Source organism: Arvicola amphibius, chromosome 2 (genome assembly GCF_903992535.2).
Source record: "Arvicola amphibius chromosome 2, mArvAmp1.2, whole genome shotgun sequence".
Lineage (NCBI taxonomy): Eukaryota > Metazoa > Chordata > Mammalia > Rodentia > Cricetidae > Arvicola > Arvicola amphibius.
In genome coordinates, this window is record NC_052048.2 from 13,283,553 (window position 1) to 13,305,523 (window position 21,971).

Sequence of the window (21,971 nt, forward strand, 5' to 3'; positions counted from 1 at the left end):
GTAAATTATTCTCAACTTTGCCAAAGTATCTCCCACATAAGCAGTGGAGACTAAGTAGAGGCATCATGATGCTCAAGTTGATGGCAGCAAAATCTGCCAAAGAAAGCTCTTTTGGAAACAGGGGGAACGCAACTGGAGTAAGGAGAGAAACTGCTAAGGATGACCTATGGTAATTATGCCATAAAAACTGGAAGAGGGAAGTTTGTTTTAAGAACAGGAGTCTGTCAGATTTGGGGCTCTCTAGACTCTTCTCATTGACCTAGGTAGACTCTTCCAGATTTCAACCACTAATTTGAATATTTAAAAAAGCAATACTATATATACATACATATATGTGTGTGTGTGTGTATATATATATATATATATATATATATATATATATAGGCAAACACTTAACATCTGAAAATGTTTTAAATTATTAATTAGAGACTGAAGAGATGTATTAGTGGCTAAGAGCTAGTTACTCTTCAAGAGGCCTCAGCTTCCATTCCCCAAACCCTTGTTGAGGTCAACAACTGCCTGTAACTCCAGTCCCAAGGAATCTTCTGGCCTCTGGGGGCACCAGGTACTGTGTGGTGCAGATACACATGCAGAGAAAGCACCCATAAAAACATGTTATTAACAATGGGTGTAAGAAAGTACTCATTAAATTCCAGACATACCAAATAAGTTAAAAAAAAACTCTTGTTCATAATCAAACGAAGTCTTTAAAGATTTTTCATTCACATCAAAGTTTTCATGACTAAGATAAAGAATGGCAAATTGATGTCCTAAAATCCAGTTTCCAAAAAGGGAAGTGAAACCCACAGGGTGGGTATTGGAGGGTCCTCCCATGTCTGTTATATGGCTGCCAAAAGAAGGAAGGTTTTAAAAAAATATTCCCTAATCCAGTAAAATGTAAAAAGCAGATGCACACAAGGCCCGGTCCTCTGTCTCCAGCTCCTGGCTGGGTGGTGTGTGAAGACCATCACATCTCTTGGCTCCAGCTTGACCACACGTTGCCGTGTGCAGTCTTCTGGCAGTCAAGCTGGGGGATTTCTCATCTCTGGTGTCTTGCACGTGTGTGTGGCCTGGGAAAGCGGAACTTCACAAGGGTGGTTTACAAGGGTGGAGCTGGGTTTTTCTCTCTCTTCATTGGCTGCTCCATGGTACCCTCTCTTCCTAGAATCTTCTCTCTGTTCAGTGTGTTGGAATGTAGGCCACACCCAGGGCTTCTCACTTCCGTCTCTAATTAGTATGGGTGCTCTAACTCATCCAGAAACCCCAGAGCAGAAATTCCTTGTGATCTCTGGACATGGATTGATTATCTTGCTGGACACATGTGCTTTGATTTTCTATAGTTTTCAACTCTCTCTCTCTCTCTCTCTCTCTCTCTCTCTCTCTCTCTCTCTCTCTCTCTCTCTCTCTCTCTCTCATTTGAAGATCTTAACACAACCCTCCCCATTCACCCTTTCATGGCTCCTGCTTTTCTCTGGGTCTCACTGAGTTGCACAACCACGAAACAGAGTTACTCAAGAGCCAAGCTGAGACGTCATTCTTACTTTTTCTCTCTCTCTCTCACTTCCTACATCTGTCCCAAAAGAAAGTTCTGGAGTTCCAGTCTCCAAAATAACTCCTGAATCCTGTCCAATTCTCTTCATTACAGTTATCTTAGCTGGAGTAGTTCTCATTTCTCACGGAATTTAACTAAATCACAGTGATCTTGCCCATATTAAGACAACTAACCTCTTTAAGTAAGTTGTGGACTCAACTTACTTTTTATTCTCTTTTTATTCTGACGTGTGCATGTGTGTGAGAGAGAGGGAGAGAGAGAGAGAATATATAAGTGTGTGTGTGTGTGTGTGTGTGTGTGTGTGCGCGCGTGTGTGTGCACATCGTGCATGTGTATAGATGGAGCCAGAAGACTGTGTTGGGAGTTTTCCATATCCCTCTGCCTATGACCCCAGGGCTTTCCTCTTCTCAACTAAGTTGAAGCCAGCAAACCCCTATAGTCCACCTGTCTACACCTCCCTTGGTGCTAGTGTGGGGGCCAAAGTTATGTTTTCAGTTTCAATTACTGTTCCCAAGAGATCCACAACGCAAAAATGCCTCTAGTCTGTAAGCCCCTTGCCCGAAGACAGATACTGAGGTGCTGGAGGTTGCTGTTCAGGTGAGATAACAAACCACGTGTTTTCACTCCCCTAGACAAGCTTGTTTGACCCAACTACACTGGGTATTCTTAATGCAGGTGGGAGGCACACACACAGGAAGTACATCAACTTATATGCTTGCCCTGATTGGACTTGGTGGGAAACACATAGATTTATGGGTTTGCCTTTCTAAGCCTCTGCAAATGTGACTCGCTGTCATTTCCTGGGAACCCCAGCATGGATCTGCCTAGAGCCCATCATCCTGGCCAGTAATTTAATTAAAGCTTGCTTCAAATTTGGCTCAAAACTGTGGTAGAGGTCTCATTCATGCGTGGTGGGGTTAACACAAGGATTACTGGTGGCCTTGTTTCGTGGTTGTGGGAGCTGCACTGTGGTCTCACAATTGAGGAACAAGCCCTCTTAACCACGGGGCTACCTCTCCAGCCCTTCCACCCTATTTTGCCCCTCAAGTCACCAGAGTTGTTATTTTAAATATCAGTTCTCTCAAAGACTTTTCATTGTTCTGAAACTAAAACCCACCCCCACACCTTGAAAGTCCTCTGCGCCTCCCCCTCCATCTGTCACACTTCCCAACCATGTTGTGGTTTTTGTCACTTAGACCTCAGCTCCCACAGCTTCTTCACAGGAAGCTTTCACCCCGGCGTCACTCCAGCCCACAGAACCAGGCTTTAATGTTTTCTGAAGTATTTGTTAGGGTTCCCTCCTCCCCTCCAGCATAAACTGATGGACAGAAACAAAAGCAGCCCCTTGAGGTTCATTCCACCGTGTCTCGGGTGTAAGCAAAGTTTAGAACTTCCATCACTGCCTCTTCCATAAGGCTTAAAAACAGATTCAGACAATGTATGAATGCATACCAATGGATTCACACAAGTGTATTCTTTCCAAGTTGGCCCATCTTTCAAGTGCACTCATGAATCTATGGGGAAATGAAAATTGCTAATGAAATGATTGTCCTGACTCAGCACAAACCATTGTTGAGCTAAAACTTTTGTGGGTATTGTCGATGTGATAATCAAAAAGGGTTGACAAATTTTTGCAAAAAAACAAACAAACAAAAAGACTCAACTTTATATCTGCTCGTAAGTCCTCTTGGTGAACCTCTATTATACTGGACACATTGGCACTTTATTTCCACATAAGTGTACTCTACCCCAACACTGTATTGGAAAGAGGCCTCAGTCACAGAGAAGTGAGCTGCAGGTTAGTCCAGCCAATTTTGCTCTGAAGTTTACAGTAATTTTCTGATTTGAACAAACTCTGGAAACATCTGTATGCCAAACCTGTATTTTCTACAAAGTAGAATCAATGCAATGCCTGCAAAGGCAAAGATGGATGCAACCAAGAAACGCAAAATGGCTTGAACAAAAGTGTCACAAAACAACCCCTCCCGATGCCTTTAATGCAGTTATGAGTAAGGTGAAATAGTCTTCCATTCTCCTGAAACTGACAGCTTGCTTTGGCTAAATAGTAACTAGAATACTATATAACTCCAAGGCCACAGTCCCATTTCCATTTGGCAATGCTTATTGAACAGCAAAGAATTGTGCTGGAAAACAAAAACCTGAAGGTCGTTAAAAAGCACACTGTCATGGTTACCAAAAGCCAGACATCTTCAGAAGAGACAAGTTGGATTATTTAGTTACCTGCCAATAAGGAGAGGTCTGTATATATGATTCGTCTTGCTTTCAGACAAGAACGAGACGGATGCAGCACTCCACCTGACACCCATGCACACATAAGGAAGTTTATCACCTTTGAAGGTTTTGATGCCATGGAAATGATTTCTCGGGAATTCTACTTTTCATCTTGAAATGCACAAAGGAACTTTCTTACCATGTTTAGATAATTCTATCAGGGAAATATGGAGGCTCAAAACCACACGATGGGGGTTGGAGAGATGGCTCAGAGGTTGAGACCTCTTGTTGCTCTTCCAGAGGACCCAAGTTCAATTCCTAACACCCAGTTGGGGCCTCACAATTATCTGTAACACCAGTACCAGGGGATCTGACCACCTCTCGGTCTCTTCAGGCACTGCATGCATGTGACAGACATATGTGCAGTTGAAACACCCATATACATAAAATGAATAATTAAAAAGTCAACAGCACATCTGATAGATGAGAAACCATCTTGTTTAAACCGTCACTTTCCTGAGTAGGTTTAATGATGCCAACCAGAGATACTCCGTAAAATGGGAATGAGGCAAGCAATAAACCCATTGAAAATTCTTCTGTGGTATGCCCACCTTTGAACTTACATTTTTAAGGACAACTGGAAAACCCAATGACAGAGAGGAAACAGGACCCAAGAAACACTGATAGTTCCACAAGACAACCCCTGGGTTTGGGGAAACTGAGGCATTGGGACTGTGGGCACAACTCTCAGGTCTGTCATTACACTTACCTGCAAGTTGGTTTTGAGCAAACCTTTCAGCCCGTGAACAATATTAGAGAGCATAGCTGGAATCATAGGAAAGTGGTTTGTTTTCTCGTTGGACAGATCATGCGTGCTGGAAGGTGGTACCTTCTTCATTCCTACCACCCATGTGCAGTTGCTGGTAAGAGTGGCTCGTCTGCAGTGTCTGAAATGGACACTACCTGGATTCTCAGTAGGAGTAGTACTGCCCCCTCGAGGGCATTTTGAAATTTGAGAAAATAATTGAGAAAATAATTTCCATAGCCACAGCAAAAGGAGTTAAATGATCAAATTGTGTCAGGTCACAAATGATTTTCTTTAAATTTTCATAATTATATTTACTTACTCACTATGTGTGTGTGTGTGTGCGCGCGCGCGTGTGCGTGTGCATGTGTGTGTGTGCGCGCGTGTGCGTGTGCATGTGTGTGTGTGTATGTACACTGTATGTCACAATACTTGTGTAGAAGCAGAGGACAACTTTGGGGAATTGGTTCTTTTCTTCCATCATGTTAGTCCCAAGGATACAATTCAGGACATTGTGCCTGGCCACAGGTGCTTTTGCCTACTGAACCATCTGGTCAATCACCTTGTGACTTTCTGATATGATACCAGAATAAGCCCATCATGAATAGAAATTGTACATGCTTTTCTATTTCATGATATTAGACATTTGTAAGGAATTAAGTAAATTAATTTTTAAAAAGTTGTCATAAATAATGATTTTAGCATCAAATTAAAGTACAACTTTAAAATTATTCATCACTTCTCTTCTGCTTGTAGCATCCGTGTCTCAGCAAAGATCTGACTTGCACCATGCAGATGAGAATCAGAGACCTTCTCAGACGTGGAGGTGAAGAGGAATGACTTTATTGGGAATGCTAAAGAAAATGCTGTTTTGTTGAAGATTCTCCTTTCTTTAAAACTTTTTTTTTTGTTTTTACATTTTTTTCTTTGTTGGGGAGTGGGGAAACATGATGCCAACATGATGCCACAGCACACACGCAGAGGTCCAAGGACAATTTGCAGGGGTCATTTCTCTCCTTTCTCTACCTGGATTCCAGGGATTAAACGCTGTGCCAGATTGGCAGTGAGCACTTATCTGAGGAGCTGGTTCCCCAGCCCATTGTTTCTGATTTCCTAGCATTTCTAACAGTACCTTCCCGACATCAATACAACTCCAGGGTGTTTGTGCTTCTAGTGAGCTAGGCCTGTGTGAGCCCCTTCTAGTGAGCTACACGTGTGTGAGCCTCTTTACTCATAGCTACTGATATGAGCATAAGCAATAATAAAAATGTTTTGAAATTCCCATGAACACGTTTGAGCACAAGCAAAAAGTTAGCCTGTGTCTGAAACAGAGATGGCAGCAAGTTGTAGTAACTATTTAGAAAATGTATATGATTTTTGTCATACTACACATTTTAATTTTGAAACACACACACAAAATGCTGAACTTTCTGCCACAAGCCTTGGATAGTGATGTGATGCATTTACTTTCTGTTTCATGTAGTGTGCGACAGCATGTCACCCTATCACCCAGGCTCAGCTTGATCCCTCCTGCCTTCAGCATGCATCTGCTTCTATGTGGCTACATTTACAGTAATGATGCCCCAGAAGACTAACATACAACTCTCTCCCAGCTCACCCTCTATCACCCATGGCCAATGAGAGATTGACATTTTCCAAACTCCCTTTCACCTTAAAAAATGAAATGTGGTCTTAATACATGGTAGAGTTTTCAATGACTTATTGTTGTGATTGCATGTACCCACTGGGGGCAGTGTTAGGCAAACTGTAAAGTTCCTTCAATATGTAAGGATCAAGTTGGGCTTATTGGCATACCCACGTCATTATTTCTTTGTGTTTAGAGCCTTAGAGCCCCTCTCTGCCACCTTATAATCAAATACATCAGGTTACTGGAAGTAAAGCTAGCTTCCTGTGCTCTTTATCTTGGTCTGCTACCTCTCCAGTTAAGGCAGTTTTCCTGGGTGTCTCCCTACATGCTAACACTTCTGCATGTTAACACTTCTACATGCTAACGCTTCTAGTTTCTTGTCACTCACTGTAACTTCAGCTTCATTCTAAGCCATACTCGTGTTCATGCTTGCTCAGTTATTTATGAGGAATTAATTAATCTATTTTTTTTTAACATTGATTCCTTTCCTTATTTTTAAGGATATCTTTTACTGTATTTGTGTGTGTGTGTGTGTGTGTGTGTGTGTGTGTGTGTGTGTGTTTGTGCATGTGTGTGTACAGGTGTCCACAGTACCCAGAAGGGGCGATGAAAGCTGTTTGTGAACTGTCTGGTATGGGGTGCTGAGATCTAAGTCCTCGCAGAGAGTAGTAAGCACTTAGCCCCTGAGCCGTTCTCCAGACTCCCTTTTCTACTTTTTATATTCCTTTTCTGGACTTCTACTGATCTCTTCATTTCTTAAAGCCCAAACTCAGTCCTGTTTGCTATGCATAGGCATCATGCAGTCCTATCAGAGGAAATAGCTGTGTCTGAACATGCCTGCAGGGAGCCTATATTAGGTAACACATAGGTGGAATCTTCTCTTGGCTAATGAGAGTGAGTCTGTCTTTCCCTTTGAGTTCCCTGTTATACATTATTTTCTCCTTATGTTTATTTTATTGGAATTATGAAATGATGTTAACTTTAATAAAGTTAAGATATTTTATTCAATCTAAATTACTAACGGATACTGGTGTGGGTGGTCCTTCTGTTTGTGTGTTGCTTTTCTTGGTTAATGAATAAAGAAACTGCCTTGGCCTGTTGACAGGGCAGAACTTAGGTAGATAGGGAAGACAGACCTGAATATTGGGAGGAAAAAAGGTGGAGTGGGGGAGAGACATCACGGAGCCCGCCAGAGACAGACGCTGGGAATTTTACCTGGTAAGTCACTGCCTCCTGGCAATACACAGATTAATAGAAATGGGTTAAATTAATATCAGTTAGCCAATAAGAAGCTAGAGCTAATGGGCCAAGCAGTGATTTAAATAATACAGTTTCTGTGTGATTATTTCAGTTCTGGGCGGCTGGGACGACCAAGTGGTTCCTTGCAACAGGATATTTCATGACAGGGAAAGGTGCTGAATCAGGTGAAGACACTGAACTAGTTAACCAGCAAGGCCTTTGATTTCTAAATTCCTAAGTCTATTTGGGTCCTCCAATGCTGCTAAGATGGGCAAATGTCGATGTCGCAGCTACTCCCCACAACACAGCATCTCCACCCTGACCCATAGTGCTGCTCCCCCTACACAGCATCTTCACCCTGACCCCCAGTGCTGCTCCCCCAACACAGCATCTTCACCCCTGACCCACAGTGCAGCTCCCCCAAACACATCATCTCCACTCTGACCCACAGTGCTGCTCCCCCCAACACAGCATCTCCACCCCTGATCCACAGTGCTGTTCCCCCTAACACAGCATCTCCACCCTGGCCCACAGTGCTGCTCCCCCAACACAGCATCTCCATCCTGACCCACAGTGCTGCTCCCCCCAACACAGCATCTCCATCCCAACCCACAGTGCTGCTCCCCCCAACACAACATCTTTTCCCTTGACCCACAATGCTGCTCCCACCAATACAGCATCTTCTCCCCTCACCAGTGCACTCTTCCTACCTAGCTTGACAAGGCGGAGCATGGAAGTGTTGCTCCCTCTCTCAGTGCAGGCTGTGACAGAGAGGTTGTAGATATCTCCTGGAGGCAGGCTGAGAATGGCAGTCATGACGTTGCGTGTTACCTGCGAGACCATCAAGATTTGTGTCCTCAGTGTGGAATGAACAAGCCAGCCTCTCACCCTGCACAGTGAGTCCACAGCTACTAACTCCAGGGCTCTATCAAACAGTCCCTTTCCCATGAGTTTACACTGCAACCTACAATTAACTTTATCATTGCTTGATTGGATCGTATGACTGCAAGCTGTCTTAAAGTGTACAATACATATCAACTCGAACAACTCTGTAATGTGTTCCCTTATTTGAAGTGGCCGTTGCTCTGATGCCATCCCACATATTCACTACAGCTTTTAGAAAAGGCAGTTAATATACAGTTCCAGAATGTCTGTACACTCACGGCCTCCTGCCTGTAGACTCTATTTCCTGTCTTCTACAAAGCTGGACGGGATTGTGTGGCTGAATTCTGACCAATGGATTGCAAATGAAAGCCACTTGGGCAACTCAGAGTTTAGATGGTGAAGCCTCCTCTGTGTAAATAAGTACTCCACCTAGCAGTGGGTGGGGCAACAGAGGAAAGACTAGGGAGTTCTTCATTTTCTATATTATTTAATTCACTCTTTTTGTTTGTTTTGGCTGCAATAGTTTATCTGTACCCTAACTAACTACCTGATCAATAAGCTTAATAAATCAGGAGAGAAGAAATCAATACTCCAAAGGCACCCAGATATTTAGGTATTGGGGATAAGTGATGAAAATATTGATATATGTTAAGGGATGGTTTGTTTGCAAATATTTAGCCTTCTGAAGAAAAAGATTCGATTATAACTTTGTTTATTGGTTTTTGAGACAGGGCCTCACGTAGCCTAGGATGGCCTTGAGCTTGCTGTGTAGTTGAAGATGACCTTAAACCCTTCTCATGGCTCCCCCACCTTCTCAGTATTCCCTACACTCAGCTCTTAGACTGCAACTTTAATTATAAGTGAGATCAGTAGCAACACTGATTTCAGCTCCCCATCAAAGATGAAAAGATAAGCTTAAGGGTGGTCAACAACTCATGCAACCAACTGTTTAGATGTCGGATGTCAGAACTCGAAGAAACATACACTCTTTTTAATTTTCTTCTTCCCTTCTGCCACCACCATCCAGTGCAGCATCCTAGAATGGGACAGGTCAGTGTGGTCATCCCCATAGGTCCAACTGATGTACAGCAGGCTGTTGTAGTACTCCACAGAGGTGATGTCTGGAGCCACGGGAGCTGCAAGGAAGGAAAGAGGTACAGCTCAGAACAGGAGGCTAAGGACTGAGGTACTACTTCTTTACAAAGCCTGAGATCCCAGCTGAAGCTGACTTAGAAAATTCAACTTCACATCACATGACTATATCTCTGAAACAAAAATGGAGGTCAGTGGTACATTGCTATATGGAACCAACTTTGCACATCTCAGGCACAAGATAGCTGGACCCATCCCAGCCAGAGATATCAACGGCTCCTGTCTAAATTACAGTTTCAAGATGCCTGAAATGTTTGAATGTTTGGGCATATTGGGTACATCCCTCAGTGTTAAAAGGCATTGTGAAGGTAATTATCACAACAATATTGGAAGATTTGGGGCCTGTAATATTAAATCTGTCACTGTGGTGCATTAAAGATGCTTAGGAGACTAAAGAACAATAGGGGAGATGGGAAGAAACAGAAGACAACCATGACGGAAGGACAGACAACTGTTACTTCCCTAGCATAACATGGTGACTTCACTGACAGAATCAACCCCTGTGCTGTTGTAGAAAATTAGTTGAAGATGTTGTAGAACATTTGTTTTATAACACCAAGATGCTTTGCATTCTTTCAAGTTGCGTTTGTTTAACTCTGTGAAGCTGTGTTACTTTGCCTGACTGGGTTATAAAGAACTGAATGGCCAATAGCAAGGCAGGAGAGAGAAACAGGTGTGGCTGCTAGACAGAGAGAATAAATAGAAGAGAGAAGAGGGAGGAGAAAGAAAAGAAGGAGAGGAGGATGCCAGGGACTAGCCACCGAGGTACATAGTAAGCCACAAAGTAAGAAGGAAAGAAAGGTATGTAGAATAGAGAAAGATAAAGCCCAGAGGCAAAAGGTGGATGGGATAATTTAAGAAAAGCTGGCTAGAAACAAGCCAAGCTAAGGTTAGGTATTCATAAGTAATAATAGTCTCTGTGTGTTTATTTGAAAGCTGGGTGAGCTCCCCCACCCAGGGCGAAGAGAAAAAAAAATCGACTACACCATGCTTTTCAGAAAGTGGACTCTCAGTAAATGCAGACATAAGCAGTAAAGAAAGAATAGATTTTTAAAATCATGCCCCAAAGCTTTCGTCTAACATTTAGGTTATTTCTTTAATTCATATTCTAACACTTTAAAATTAAAATTATTTAATTTAAAATGTAATTTTTGCTGATGAGGAAAGTTTATTTAAACTTCATATCATATAAGCTCTGAGAGCATATTTTAATTATCTTTTAAAGTATCCTAAAATTCTAAAGATCTTAGAGAATAAATATGCAATTAAATTAAAATTGCACGTGCAAATTGGCTGGAAAGCAAGCACTTCGCCTCGAGACACGGCATAAGATCAGTCAAAATCTTTAAAGTAAAATTTCCAGAAATTGTAAGAATTAGGTTCTTTAATCGGAAACTATTAGGTGACATGGATTCTCAGTAGACAATTTCAAAACCTATTAGTTACTGAAGGACTTAGAGCATGTGTGTAACTTACAACACGAGCATAATACCTTACATGGGACACGTGTTTACATGCATGTCTATACCAATCACTCATCTGTTTCCTGTGAAGTGTGAGCAGTCCCTTCCTGTATGTCTACTAACACAATCCCTAATGATCAGAGATGCTCTCCCCTTCCTGTGTCTAACACAATCCCTAATGATTAGAGATGCTCTCCCCTTCCCCTGCGTCTAACAACATAATCCCTAAGTGCCAGAGATGCTCTCCCCTTCCTGTGTGTCTAACAACACAATCCCTAAGTGCCAGAGATGCTCTCCCCTTCTTGTGTCTAACACAGTCCCTAATGATCAGAGATGCTCTTCCTGCTAGGATCCTGAATATCCATTCAAAGGCTGGAGGGGTGATGAAAATCTTAGGGGTGGGGCCTAGTGAGAGGAAGGCGGTGCCTGGGGATTTGACCTGGAAGCATATGCTTTGTGCCAGGTCTCTTCCTCTTGCTCTGTCCACTTTTCTGATGCGAGTGGCTTTACTACTCCAGATTGCTACATGCTGCCTCACTGTTATTAAAACTTCAGAAACCATGAGTTATAAGAAAATTTCCTTCCTATAAGTTGGTTGTCTTGGGATAGTCTGCCATAGTAATGTAAGACAAAAATGCCCACATCATATTTCATAATAATCTAATGCAGAGATATGCCTATGACTTCTTGATAGCCTCTTAAGATATTCCAGTATACTTCATCATCTATAGATAACTATACATTGCTTGTTCAATGGCATTTTCTTTACATTCTGATTTTGGTGAGGGCAAGAAATACTCGAAATTGTAAACCTAGAAGTTTGTGCCTGCTCCTCCTCACAGAGCTGGGCCTTCAGATTTGGTACTTGTTGCTTTTAAAGGCCACAAGATGTCACTAGTTGTTTATTTATCACTGTTTGGTATATTCACATAATTACCATGAATTTGGCTTTCAGACAAATTGCCTAACCCTGATAGTAGATTGAGGTTCGAATAAGTCCTGCTTAATTTAAACATTCTGTTTTTATTTCATTTGGTGATGGGAGTACTGAGAACTGGACCTCTAATACTAATCTACACACCCATTCTCCTGCGGTGTTTTTTGAGACAAAGCCCCACTAGGTGGCTCAGGCTGGCTTTGAATTCACCCTGTAACCCAGGCTGGCCTTGAACTTGTGATCCTCCTGTGTCAGTCTCCCAGGTAGCTGGGATTAATGACCTGTGTTTCTAGGCCAGCTTGCTAGTTTCCTTTTACACCATACAATTGATAATTTGGATTAAAAATCAAAACATAAGAAAGTAATATATGAGAATCTCATTAAAAAATAAGATTCTTGTCTGAAATGGTAAATAAGTCAAGTAAAGAATCAAATGGCTAGAATTTCAACCAGTTTAATATATAAATATATACACATATGTATATGTGTGTGTACACATGTGTGTATGTGTAATTTAAATTTTGTAGATTTGTGGTGTTTGTTATGTAGGTGGGCTTGCTCATGCTTATGTATGCAGAGGCCATACGTAGAAAGGGATATCTTGCTTTCCACATTTTTTTAAATGATGAAATCCTTTCTGCTCCTGGAGCCCACCATTTCATTTCATTTCATTTCATTTCACGTCTAACTAAGGTCCTAGGGGTTTGAACATAGATCTTTGTCTGTGTTCAGCAAATGCTTCACCCACTGAGCTATCTCCAAACCCTGCTAGTGTATTCTAATGACTTTTATGATATCGTTTAATTCTTATACTGTTCTATTACTAAACCTAGTTTTTAGACATGAAAATTGAAGACAGTTGTGATAAAACTATAGAGTTAATGTCAGCTGGATTAAGCTGTTCCTCAGGAAAAAGTAAATTCTCAAAGATCATGTTATTGGAGATAGTAAATTAGTCACTAAGGCAGATAACTATTGGAGACCCATTATTTATTTGAACGATACATCCCATCTAAACTGTCGTAAAGTTTGCTCGACCCCAGGCAGGTCCTAATTTTCTTTATCTAAAAGATTTTATTTTTATTTTTAATTATGTGTAGGTGTGGTGTAGGAGGTTCTTCTGTTCATGCATTGCTTTCATTGGTTAATGAATAAAGAAACTGCCTTGGCCTTTTGATAGTGAAAGGTGGGGAAAACAGAATTGAAGGCTGGGAGGAAGAAAGCAGAGTCAGAGAGATGCCATGGATCCTCAGCCTGAGATGGTCGCTGGTTAGAATCTTTCCCAGTAAGCCACTGCCACGTGGCAATATACAGATTAATAAAAATGGGTTAAATTAATATAAGAGTTAGCCAATAAGAGTCTAGAGATAATGGGCTAAGCAGTGATTTAATTAATACAATTTCTGTGTAGTTATTTCCGGGCTAAATTAACCTGGTGGCCAGAAAGAACAAGCGGGCCCTCCTCTTACATATGTGTGTGTACCCTGGGAAAGAGGTTGTGCACAAGATGGCGGTGTCCAAAGAGGCCAGAATTGAACACCAGATCCCTTGGAACTGTAGCTATGGGTGGTTATAAACCATCTGACAGGAACGATGGGAACTGAACCCAGGTCCTCAGCAAGAGCAGCAGGCATTCACTGTTGAGCCATCTCTTCAAGTCATTGTTTGAAGAGGCATACTGCACTACTGCAGACAGAGCCCAGACTCACATTAGTTCACTCTTGCTGCTGACCAAGACTCTGTGGAGGCGATAGTCTAATGGAAGAACGTTTGCTCTATGGATCCATTGACAGGATCTTGTATAATTCTGCTGCTGGGAACAAGTTCAAAATCATTAAGCTGTTTCACTCAAATGTCCGCAACCAGGAATGAGCAGAGTAGTTGGGCTGTGGCACACAACTTTAATCCCAGCACTTGAGAGACAGAGGCAGGCGGATCTCTGTGAGTTCAAGGCCAGCCTGGTCTACAAAAGCTAGTTCCAGGGCAGGCTCCGAAGCTACAGAGAAACCTGTCTCAAAGAACCCAAAAATAGAAAGAAAAGAAAAGAAAAAACAAAAGAAATGATCAGAGCAAGTTAAAAAACCAAGTCTTTTTAAAGGTTACTGTCTTGTCTTTGGAGGAAAGGTCACCCACTCTCTAAGGGCAAATGTCCATGAAGCAAACCTGCAAGAATTTGTGCTATAGTGAAGTTTAACTGGGGTTAACCATGTGCTTATTGATGTAGTTTGAGAGATGACCATAGAGTTGACCTAGTCATTGGTACTCCCTCCTGCCCCAGGATTTTCCCTCCTACTCCTTCTCATATGACTATTGGCATGTGGAGCAGAAAGTGCACTCGCTAGGGGCAATTAAGGGAAGTGGCATTTTACAAGTAATTGCCTCTACCACCTTCCCAACACAGCTCTATGCCCAAAGGAAGTTCTTGAACAACATTAGTCTGAACAAGGGTTTAGTGCTTCTTTTATTTTTAAGATTTACTTTATTTTTAATTAATTCTGTGTACTTAGGTATCTGTGTGAGGTTAATGTTGGTGAGTGCAGGTGCCCATGGAGGCCACAGAGGGCATCCAGTCTCTAAGCTCGCGTTCCAGGTGGTTGTGAGCCACCTGGACCATAGGTAGTCCTTAAGTGACTTTTCCATCTTCCTTTCTTCTGCAATTGTCACTGATGTAAGTGCACAATTTGAGGGACTAAGACTGACTTAATTTAAGCACCTAAACATTGGGCCATGTGTTTTGCTAAGCAGCTTGTTCAATGGAGAAGTCATCATTGCTTGTAATGATAGACACTTCACAACACAACCTCTTCTGTGTCTTACACAGACCTGAGGCATGTGGAAGTCAGCTTCCTCAAGCTCACAGAGACCTGAGGCAAGGCCCCAATGAAGTGACCACTTCTTCCAATGCCTGCAGCGCTCTAGTACCATCAGCCGGTGAGTGCAGAAACGGAGTACTAACAAGGGAATGAAGCTCTCTCCCAGATTTGATAACCTAATGTGTAACATCAATCAAGGGTGCAGGAGAAGCTGAAGGCTACGTTTTCAGCCTCCAGCTCTATTCGGATGGATGCTGGCTAGAGAGCCCCTGACTCCAAATGAGTAAGAGTCAAGGGCAGGAATTGTTGATTTTCAAATCATACTTTCAGTTTTTATGTTGGCCACTAAATCATGAAAGACCAGTACCAAGGATGTTTCTTTCATGAATATGCCAGGCCAATGACTAATGACTGGTACTTTCTGATCATAAGATCCTTTGGTACCTGCTCAAGATGGCATTCTCTCATGGACCCTTTCTTCCAGAACTCACCTGTTATGAAGCTGATGGTGGAACTGTCACAACAGCTCAATTCTGGATCTCCCCACGTAACCATGGTTACCCGAAAGTTGTAGTACCACGCTGGCAATAAATTTGCTATTCTCTGGAAAAGGATGGGGGAAATCAGGAGACAAACGACTAGGAGGAAAACAGTATTTATGGAGTTGATTTATATTCCATGGGTCACAATAAATATCACCGAATACTTTTTTGTTTTCTTTTTCTATGTCTTTAGAATTATTTTTGAAGTGAAATCAGCCGTAAATGAAATGAGATATATATAATTTAAAATGATGATTCGAAGACAGATAAATACGGGTATTACTTCACCATTTCCAAGGTTATACTGCACAATGAAGTGCCACTTATTTATAAATGTCTGCACACATTTATTTCCCTGCTTCTAAGAAAAAGGAGCAGTAGTCAAGCATGATGCTAAGCAGCAATTGTATGCTTTATGTGTCATGCGTAGGTAGCCTGCACTTTGCAAAATGAATCTGGTCTCAGAAAGAGCAGTAATTACCTAAGCTTTGAAAGCTGTTTCCAAGGCTTAGCAATATAGGTATTTAATCATCTGCACAAGCCAAGAGTCAGAGCTAGAGACTGACAGTGTTGGTCAGCTGTTGAAGGCCAGAGAGAAGCCTCTTGTGTGATAGGAATGTTAGTGTGGGTGGTTCTACTCGGATTTGAGAAAATTCATTAAGAGAAAAATACCATCAGGGGTAAACGGTAGTTGCATAATTCTCTCTCTCTCTTTCTCTGTCTCTGTCTCTCTGTTTCTCTCTCTCTCTTTCTCTGTGTGTGTGTGTCTGTCTGTCTCTCTCCCTCTATCTCTTTCTTCCTTTCTTTCTCCCAAGACAATGCAGAATCAAAACCTAAGAGAAAAATAAAGCCACAGACTAGCAACCAAATCAAAAGTAAGAGTGGCCTGGTACTTGCTTACATGCAATTCTAACACTTTCAAGGAGGTTCATGGTCATCCTTGGCTACGTGATGCTGTCTTAAAACCAACAAGACAAAACAAAACTAAATAAACTAAATAAAAATTTAACAACAATTAAATGAAAAACCTAGGGCCTTGAAAATTGCTATTTACCTATGCTTACTTGCCAAATGACCTAATTTACAGATGACTCTCTCTAACATACTTGTGACACAGGCATGGCCATTTACACAAGAGTGCACCAGCGGGCTAAGGGAGGATTACCACAGATGCTGTTAAAGAGACGGTCGCTGCTATTTCGTAGTAGGTTGTCCACTCTGAGGTCATGGTGGTAGGGTTGAAATAAAACATTTCAACCACGTATTTTCTGAACACTCCCAAGTAAGGTCGGGTCCAGCTCAGTACTACTGCCGTGGGACCCAAGGCATAGAGCATTAAGTCCTTTATCCCAGTGGGAACTAAAAGGGAGAGGGACAGAGAAGAAAGAGAGAAAACCAGGAGGGAATATTAGTATCCTCACAATGGCTTAAAAACTGAACAATCAGAACTGTCATTTTCTTAACACCGTGCTGAAAAACCAGAGTAGATATATTTACCTCTGACTTTCTCCCCTTTGTAGTAAACAGAAAGATGACTTCCGAACATACAATTTTGCTTATTTGAAGTAGTCAGTCCTTCACAATAGCAGGTACTGGAATCCATTTACTTAATTCAATGAGCAACAGGTGTAGACTTTATGGATGGATTTACTATGCCCATGGGCTGCCCTGTAAGCCTTACTGTCGAGTATAGTTGTCATCTCATGGTAAATCTACATTCTTGATCTCCGACAAAATTGCAGTTAAAAAAAAAAACGTATCTTCTAAGAGTTACTCCTTTCTAAACAACACAATAAACTCTTAGTGTAGTTTCTATACTGTATTAGATGTTATAAAAGATGGAGCCAGCTATGGCTAAAGTGTTCAAAAAGGTGTCCATGGGTTATACATACACACGAATAACTAAAATATCTATGACTTTTGGCTTCAGCTCCATGTGTGGGGAGACATCCCCTGGAAATTAACTCCCATAAATATTGAAAAACCTGTAATCTAATGCAGAAATATTGAACACATCTCCAGTACTTTTCTATATGTAATGAGTTCAGCCTGAAGACTGTGCCTTTTCAAACAGCAGTCTGGTAAAGACGGGTCATTATTTCTGTGGCTAACAACTTACCAATGGCAAATGTCACAGGATCAGATGGTGGCCCAATCAGAGGGCCTTTTCTTAGGTACATCACAACCTGGTACTGGGCACCGGGAACCAGATTCTCAATAATAGGTTTGCTTGAGTTCACCTTAAATCAAACATCCAAAAAGATTTATGTAGATCTAGGCTTTCAGGGTGTGACAGAAAAGCTGTACAAAGTTGCCAGAGTGTAATAGTTGACTTTGAAATCCAGGATCTTTAATTCATGCCCAGGAAGGCTTGATTTAAAATATTAGGCTGATTTATAGTTTCTGTGAATTCGGAAGGAGACCCAGAACATTCAAATTTTGTGAGCGGATTTAATATGTCCCAGGGGCTCCTCTCTATGCATCACTGTCAACTGTAACCATGCACACCAGCGCTGCATCCTCCCGGAACCATAATCAAATCAGGAATACCATGAGGGCAGCCTGACATCCTAAATTGTAGTGTCAGCTGACGACATGCCAAGATCAGTGCGGAATTGTCTTTAGTCTCTCGTCACTTAGAAGCATAAAATATCTAATTATAGAGATGGAAGTGACCTCAGAGATTACCCATTTAGATTTCTGATTTAATAGATAGAGAAATGTAAAAGCCAGAGAATGGCCAAGGTCAGATTCACCACTGGGAAGAGAAGCCCAGTGCTGGGACTTCTAATCTGCACCCAGGGCAAGCCAAGGTACAGCTGTAAGCACTTTGCAAGTCTATTGTAACCTTATAAAATGATGTCATCGAGAGCGTGTCTCAGTTCTCCATTTTTATAGGTTATGTGACCAGTGTGATACAGAGAGAAATAGTAGGAGCATACATCTGAACAAAGTGGATTTATTCCAGATGAATGTTGGTATATACAAGATTGGTGTTTTAATTAAAGGTTAAGAAGTGAGTGGATTTAATGTGACTATGTATATGTTGTGTACATGTGTGTATATTTGTATGATGTATATGTGTGTACCTGTGCACTCATGTTTGCACGTGTGGCGGCCAGAGGCTATTTTCAGGTGTCTTTGTCCGTCACTCTACACATTTTTGAGACAGTCTCCGTCAGAACCTGGTACTCACCGTTGCCTAAACTGGCTGGCCAGTTTCTGCCTCCCAGAGCTGCAATTACAAGGTTCTGCTACCCTGTCTGGCTTTTTGCAAAGGTTCTGAGCATCTGCCTCTGGTCCTTACACTGTGTGTCAGGCACCTTACCCTAGGAGTCATCTCTCTAGTTCCAGCTTTGATGTTAGGATGTCTAACTAAATACGGCAGATTTACTTAGGGAGACAAACTAATTCTTTTCAGATTGCTTAAAATAAAACCCCAACTATGTTCTCTATAAACACAAGGACTTATTTATACTTTATTTAAAGTTGTTACCTTTGTTTCTTCATTATTGTAATGTAGGTAATAACAGAGCTTAAGGGTGCGGATGTTTAGACCAGAGTATAAGACGCATTTACTCTCAGGATCAATTGTTTTGACGTCTGAGGTACATAAGATGCAAAACTTCGGCAGGAATGAGCAAAACTGACGGCCAACAACTTTGTTTCCAGTTTATGCTGTGTTTTAAAAAGTCTCATTAAAAACTGAATGATAAACAATGCTAGTGACATGAATTCTAATGTTGTGTTTCAGAAGCTGGTTATGTGTATTAGACATGTCACGATTCGATTAGAACACAGCCTACTCTATCCCCAAAATGGGTGCGGCACATTAGAGAAGATGATGCTGGAATCGTTAATTAGTACTCTCCCCTTCTTTGTCTGTTTACAGCCTTTTATGGTAATATCTTACCCATATTTAGATTTCTTTATAATAACACTTACAGTCAAAGCTACTCATTATGATTCTCACTAAAGAGACACACTTGTGATCAGGATTAAGTGCTGGGCATGGCGGCACATTGCAGAATCCTAACCCTTTGGGAGGTAGAGTCAAGGAAGAATAGGAGTTCAAGGCCAGCCTAAACTATATAGTATGGTGGAGACCAGCATGAGCTATGTGAAACTCTGGTCTCAGAAAATAAAATAGAGAGTGCATGTTGTGCATGACAGACAATACAGCTTTAGTAAAATTAAATTCTATGTGACAAAAGTCATGCTCACTCAATGGATCAGTTGTTCATCCTACACACGAGCACACGCAATGGACGTTGTGCTCCTGTCCCACAGGTCGCAGCATGCCAGCTGGCCTTCTAGACGACCCTCTTGCATGTGTGGAATAATGTGCTGTTGAGCGACACGCGTGGGGGGCGTTAGCGACATTGCTAGAGAGTTTTGTTTTTGCTACGACATCTGACCCACGTGTAAATGCTCAGTTGACTCCTTAATCACGCGTGCTGCTATTTAGAGCAGCTTAAGATGCAAGCTGTGTAGGCTGTCCCAGGGTGTGTTGTCACTCCCGGTCGGATGATGTTTTAGGCAGCGCCTGTTTCTAACTCTTCATGGAACACCGGAGTCACAGTCACTTAGCCGGCACGAACCCACCCTAGGAAACGATGGCTTTTAGACAAACTAACGACATGTAGGAAAAAGTCACATTGCTTTGTAAAAAAAGACAAAAGGACATGATCATTGCAAACTACCCATCTTTATAAAAAAAAAAAACCATCAATTCACCCACCCCTTGGATCCCTAAATATCTGTTGTGGTATAAGCCTATATTTACACCTTAATTCTCCTGTGCTATTTTTCTAATTAGTGACCTAGCCAATAAACCAATCAATATTGAATCAATGAATATAATATAAAATCAATATATTAATAAAAGTAATAAGACATATAGTTAATATAATAACAAATATACTGTTAATTCTTTCCGCTTAATTCATACTTAGTCTATAATTCTTTTTTCCCTTGCTAGCTTTACCTTCAACCCGGATGACTCTACTAAATTCAATACATCTCCCAAAAGACTCTGACTCCGACTGTCCCTACTGAGCTAAAACACAACAAGAAAAACCCTAAGGAGAACAGTTGGAAGAAACCCAACAAAGAGTCTCTTAAGTGGTGGGTTGAATGAGGTAAGCATGAAGGTTTTCCCAAGTCTGAGATGGTCCACCCTTGTGATGCTTTCTTCATTAGCTCTTTGATGTACATTCATTTCAGTCTGACGGGCTTTTCTACTCAGAGCCCAGACAGCCACTCTCACTCTCCCTTGAACTGAGAGACATCTGGCGAAGCCTAAATAACAACACAAGTTGGCCGTCTTTTCCTTTTTTAGTATCCTCCAAACACTATGTTAGACACCAGCTCTGTTTTCCCTTACTAAAACTGTGTGAGGTAGGATTGATTTCTCTCAATATCACAGGAAAAGACATCGAGAAGTACATGAGAGCTCAACAGTTAAGGATCTCTCTCTCTCTCTCTCTCTCTCTCTCTCTCTCTCTCTCTCTCTCTCTCTCAGAGGACCTTGGTTCAATTCCTAGCCCCCACAGAGCAGCTCACAACCACCTAGAACTCCAGCCCCAGGGGATCTGATGTCCTCTTCTGGCCTTTGTAGGCACCAGGAATGCATGTGATACACAGACACACTTGCAGGCAAAACACCCTTACACATAACATTAAATAGGTGGGGGGGGGATGGGGAGACAGAGACAGAGAGACACAGAGAGAGCTGCATGGGAAAGATCACTTGGGTTCTCAGAGCTGGTAACTGTGAAGGTCAAGTCTGAAACCCTCATTTATGTGGTGCAGTTGTCTGTGCTCTAGACGCTCACATTGGCTGTCTCTGTACCCTTTCCCCACCCCATGAGGCAACACAAACTGTCCCCAGGACCACCAGCAGCTGTGAAGACAGAGCATTGTGGGGAGGGCCCTGCTTTGACACCAGTCAGCTTGGTGGCTCCCAGGAAGTCCCTTACATATCCTGCCTCTTGGGCCAATCATTTCTTCCTTCATACAGTTGAAAGGCTGATGTGTCTATTTTTCTCATCTGCTTTTGTTTCATTATTATGCACTTGTGCAAGCAGTCACACAGCGTTCATGGACCAAGGCAGATCCCATATAAGGATAAAGATGCATGCATGTCTCCTATGGCACTCATATCCCTGGTCTGTTAGTAGTGATGGCGTGTTAAGTCTTTTGAGAAGATACTCAGAGCACACTTACTTTTGAGAATTAACAAGGTTTCTTATAGAACACAGATTAAATGGTGACTTTACGGTCAACATCTCTGTGAATGGATAGCCCGAGAATAGTTGTAAAAAAAAGGATTAGCTAATTTATTTATTTATACATGTATGCATGTCTGTGTCCATGCAGCAGGTACGCATGTTTTGATAGCATGCATGCTTGTGCATGTGGCAGCTAGAAGAGGTTTTAGGAGCTCTCAGAGCGGGCATTACTGCTAGTTTCTGGATGCCTGGCTTGTTAAGTGGATTCTAGAATCTGAACGTGGATCCTCATGATTTTGCCAGCAGCACTCTGATGAGCCATCTTTCTAGCCCTGTTGAGACATTTTGAATTTAGTTTTCCATCTGAAAATTATATGTAAGTGCAGATGTTGTGTGTGTGTGTGTGTGTGTGTCTGTGTGTTGGAGCCATGGATCATGGATACTGGAGGTATAACATTATGATGATCCTC

General features: G+C 41.8%; 1 protein-coding gene across 1 annotated transcript in view; it reads right to left on the minus strand.

Annotated features, from left to right (window-relative positions):
- The window catches only part of Ptpro (protein tyrosine phosphatase receptor type O), a 133,070-nt gene that overhangs the window by 56,322 nt on the left and 54,777 nt on the right, over window positions 1-21,971 (minus strand). Inside the window, exons 16-20 of the mRNA XM_042054499.1 lie at window positions 17,388-17,508; window positions 16,434-16,627; window positions 15,218-15,329; window positions 9,346-9,497; window positions 8,187-8,307 (exon numbers count right to left, since the gene is read on the minus strand). Of these exons, the coding sequence (XP_041910433.1) occupies window positions 8,187-8,307; window positions 9,346-9,497; window positions 15,218-15,329; window positions 16,434-16,627; window positions 17,388-17,508 (700 nt within the window). The remainder of the gene's footprint in view (window positions 1-8,186; window positions 8,308-9,345; window positions 9,498-15,217; window positions 15,330-16,433; window positions 16,628-17,387; window positions 17,509-21,971) is intronic.